The following is a 4,621-nucleotide window of genomic DNA, read 5'->3' on the forward strand; positions in this document are numbered from 1 at the left end:
AGTGTCATAAAGTTTGGGGGATGGGAACCAAAAAGGACTTAAAATGAAACTAAAGCAATGTCTTTAAAACTTGGGAGATAATGTTTATATTCCATAATATTTTTAGGTAGCTGAAAAATAAAGAAGGGAGACACGTACAGAGGAGCTTTAAAAAGTTCATAGAAACAGATCTTTCCACCTCAATTTTCCATAATTATATTTTAATTTCTCTCACATATGTAAGTCTGATCTCAAAATCAAACTCACCACCATCAAATCAATGCAGATTCATAGTGACTATAGAACAGGGTGGAAGTGCCCCCTGTGAGCTGTTGAGAATGTAACTGTAACAGGAGTAAAGAGCCCTGTCTTTCTTCCATGAAACTGCTGGTATTTTAGAACCATAGACCTTTCAGATCACAGCCCTTATAAGCCTGATAGACTCATGTATATTAAATTATTCTTTCCCTGCCACTGTGATAACACAAATCCAGTTGTTTCAGAGAACAAAACTCTTGACCAAGAAATCTGCTTCAATAAGATTCAGCATAGTTCAATATTCAGCAATTTTATCCACGTGAAGAAAATATCCCTGTTGCTCAAGTCCATTCCGACTCACACAAACTGAACAGTACATACTCTTGGGGTTTCCACGATTATACATCTTTACAGGAGACTGCCACCTCTTTCTCCATGCAGCAGCTGATAGGTTTCACCTACCGGCTTTTCAATTAGCAGCCAAGCAGTTAACCAATGTACTACCAGGAGTCCTTTGAGTAAATGATACATACTAAACTCTTAAATACCTTACATATTTCTAAAGCATCATTAGCCTGTGAGTTTATGCTATATAACCATATTACAATTTTGTTTTCTGAGTATTTCAGTAACTAACCCCAGTAGAGTTGGATCGATTACAACTCTGAGTGAACAGTCTTCAAAGGACCACACTACTTCATATATAAGATCGCTACAGTCAAAGTGTAAAAGCCTCATCTAGTGGCTCAAAACTCATAAGCACCAATGGTTCCGATTTTTCATTTTGTTTTCAAAGGAAAAAAAAGAAGGATAATCAGAAAGCTTGGTTTACTCCTCCCAAAATAACTCACAGAATTGCTGCTGGATGCCAATGCTTCATGATTTTCTGTACTGGTGCAAGATTTTGGAGAACTGGGAGGAGTCCGAGAAGTACATACTAGATGAACCATATGATACTCATCTTGCTAAAATTAAAGAAGATTATATTTAAAGGGCAATACCAGAAAATGTACAGTTCAAAAAGGCAGTAGCGCTAAGCTGAAATACTTTAGTTCCCTTCTTACACAGTCATTTTATCACCCATAAACTCTCATTTGAAGTTAAATCAGCCATTTTTAATCTGCAGTAATATTTTTAAGTTTGGTATTTTCTCCATACTTAGAAAAATTTAAATATTCGGTAACTGCTATCTCAAAAAAAAAGGTTACTTTGCATACCACGCAGTACTGAAGAAAACAATTAAGTACATTATCTCAACTCAACCTATTATTTCAATATAAAAACATCTAGCTCCTTAGGATCCGCACTAGAAGAGACACCTTTAGGCTTAGGCCTACAAATCGTAATTAGTGAAAAGGAAATATTTCCACTACATGGGACATAGCAGCTATAAATGAAACTCAATCTCTCCATAATCTTCTTTCCCTTCATTTTTAGCAAGGTGATATAAGGTTTTTTGTTTGTCTTTCTTTTGCTTTTTAAGTTAAAGGCTATTTTATCTGTAACATGTTTATACTGATACATACAAAAGCATACATTTGCAATAATCATTTATTTTCTATGTGTTTCCAGAAAAGGAGACCTATGGCAGAAGGAAAATAATCCAAGAAATGATAATGGGATGGCATTCTGACTTACTGACAACATGAATACACTTATTTACACTTCATCATAAAGAGTAGGCAAGAAAATAAGATGGAAAAGGAAAACAAACAAAGAAAGAGAGCAAACCAAAGAATGAGTGAGCAATTTAAAAAAGGATGATGAAAAGGGAGAAAGGGAGGGAGAAACCCATTGATAAAAGAGAACAGCTACTGAAACTTTTCAACTGTCTACAATGAGCCAACAACTTAGAACTGTGCTTAGTTCTGTGGTGACTCTCTCTTAAAAGTGGCTCATGATACTGCAGGGCGACCAGACTAACACATTGGAGCACATTTAGGAAAAAATATAAAACAGTCTTTTACACAAAACTGAAAAGCACAAACTATACGTGCTTTAGAAAGACGTTGATGGTGATATTAAGAAGGCTTCACAGAAACAGCAGTATAGCACAGCAGGTGGAAAACATTCCTAATTTACAATGTCCCTTCAGCTTCCAAATAGCAAATATGAGAAACCATCCAAGTATACAATGTTCAGCCTTCGAAACCTAATTTCAAAGGTCATATTAATCACAACTAACTCATAGTACTTCATTCACCTGTGTGGAATGTTTCAATAAAATATTGTCTAACTAAATATGGAATGCTAGTGGTAGCATTTAATTTGAAAAAAGCAAAGGGGTATACTGACTTTAATAGAAGCAGTCCAAATATCCATTCAAAATAGTACAAATACTCTGTTCAAAATGTTTTCTCTACAGTCCTCTGTGACAGTTTTTAAGTCATCTGTGTCTGAATACAGTTCTGACAGCAAAAGCTTTAGTGTTCATGTGCAGTTTCAAGCTATCCTTGTGTCAAAATAATAAATAGATCTGCATTTCAAAGATCAGATAGCAGAAAGGTTTTTAAGCATAAAGAGAAATGAATCTGCTGCAAATCCCATCCTTTGAGAGAAAGAAAAAGAGAGAGAAGTTATTATACCACTTGGACAAACTGAAATGATATAATTTAAATGAAATATCAGGCAAAAAAACCAGACTGGAAAAGCTAAAATGCCAATTTATCTAAGCAGGCAGAATATACTGGCAGAAATATTTTAAAGTTTCCCACAGATTTCCCAAATCATAAGCATTTAGGAAAGGATATAGCTTATCAAATGACAATAAATACCTAGAGCAACATGAAGAGAGAAGTCAAAGATATTAAGGCAAAACATCTAAACTTATTCAATTTGGCTTGCTATATCCACAAACAAAATACATTTCAAATGCAGAAAGGTTCTAACAGTATAAATTCCACAAATGAGCTAAAAGATATTATCATCAAGGTAACTAGCATTCAAGCTGGTTGCATTAAAAAAACTATATTGAAATATATTTTAGGTCTGAGCATCAGAATTCAAAGCTTACTAACTGGTAGGTCATTTGGGCTTCATTCTATTCCCTGTCCTGAAATTAAATTCTTAACCCGATTAATCTGTATTAAAATGCCATGCTATTTGCTCAAAAGATGATTTAGCAGAGAGACTGGTGTCAATAAAAATCCATCACTAGTACTTGGGAACATTCTGTTCTGTTCCTCCACTGCTGCTAAGTCATCATTGCTTTCTTACAAAAGATGACAAAATACCCAAATACCAATACCAATTTTTAATTCTATTTCAGATGTGACTGTCAGGTTGGCATACAAAACTGTTACACAAACCCGTAAGACTCTATCACCATGTTCTTTACTTTCTCTTTTATCAGGCTACCCAGAGGAATTAAGTATCTAAAAACTAAATTGACTTGAGTATGAATAAAACGTCAGAACCTATCTCTTCTCACACTTTGTAATTATCTGGCATCAAAACAGTCATAGGAAAGCTTACTTTTCTGAGAATGTCTTTCAGCTGCAGATGATCGGGAAGCAGTCTGCCTGAATACACCAATCTCTGATCCTTTGTTAACTAAGAAATGGGACAAAGAGAAGAATTCAATTTTTTGTAATTAAACAAATTGAAGGTTAGGAATAACATGCCTAAGATTTAGTTAAATAGAACTCCTTTTAGTCACAAGCAGAAAACTCATAAGTAGTTTAAGAATTATTTTTCTCAGTCCCACCTAAGATATGTAAGCGCTCTGCAAATGTAGGGAGGTGCACAAAAGGGGGGAAAAGAACTCAACCAATGGAAATCTAGCGACTATAGATGTCACTAACTGCAGCTAAGTACCACCAAATAAACTGTTGGAGAAAAAGAGGTATTAGATATTTGTCTTTGTCGTCGGAATGTGGTAAAGTGACTGTCATTAAAAACCTTCAATATGCGTTAAAACTTCAAGGTCACCAAAGTTGAGTTTTGTCAGTATTTTACATCTAAAAAGTACACAGAAGATTCCTCTTCGTTACTACCATCAAGCAGAACAATTTATTGTTTTACATTCAAGAATCATGAGGTTTAGTTAAGTAACTATTCCATTTTTTTAGAATTCCTGCCACACTCACAAAAACCTTTCTACATTTTTCAAAATTTCAAGACTAAGGAAAAATCAACACAAGTACATGGAGATTCAGTTTTCACCTTCCTATGAACTGAAATAGGAAGTAATGTTCTGGTGATTTCCATCTTAATTTGGACTCATAATAAATCTACCAAGTACTCACACACAGTTAATATTAGAAGACTTAAAATTCAAGACTAGCTCATAGTCCCATAAAGCCTATTTCATAATTGAAGAACAGCCAAATGTTTATCTAAATTATTTTGAATTCTATCAAAATAATTAAACATTAACTCTATC

The 4,621-nt window shown here is 34.3% G+C and overlaps 1 protein-coding gene across 1 annotated transcript in view; it reads right to left on the reverse strand.

Moving 5' to 3' along the window:
* Positions 1 to 4,621, reverse strand: part of HERPUD2 (HERPUD family member 2) — a 55,213-nt gene that overhangs the window by 29,004 nt on the left and 21,588 nt on the right. The window contains exons 2-3 of the mRNA XM_004708018.2: positions 3,712 to 3,789; positions 1,089 to 1,202 (exon numbers count right to left, since the gene is read on the reverse strand). Coding sequence (XP_004708075.1) covers positions 1,089 to 1,202; positions 3,712 to 3,789 — 192 coding nt within the window. The remainder of the gene's footprint in view (positions 1 to 1,088; positions 1,203 to 3,711; positions 3,790 to 4,621) is intronic.

This window comes from Echinops telfairi, unplaced genomic scaffold (assembly GCF_000313985.2).
Source record: "Echinops telfairi isolate 266 unplaced genomic scaffold, ASM31398v2 ScPeMD7_7;HRSCAF=31, whole genome shotgun sequence".
Classification (NCBI taxonomy): Eukaryota; Metazoa; Chordata; class Mammalia; order Afrosoricida; family Tenrecidae; genus Echinops; species Echinops telfairi.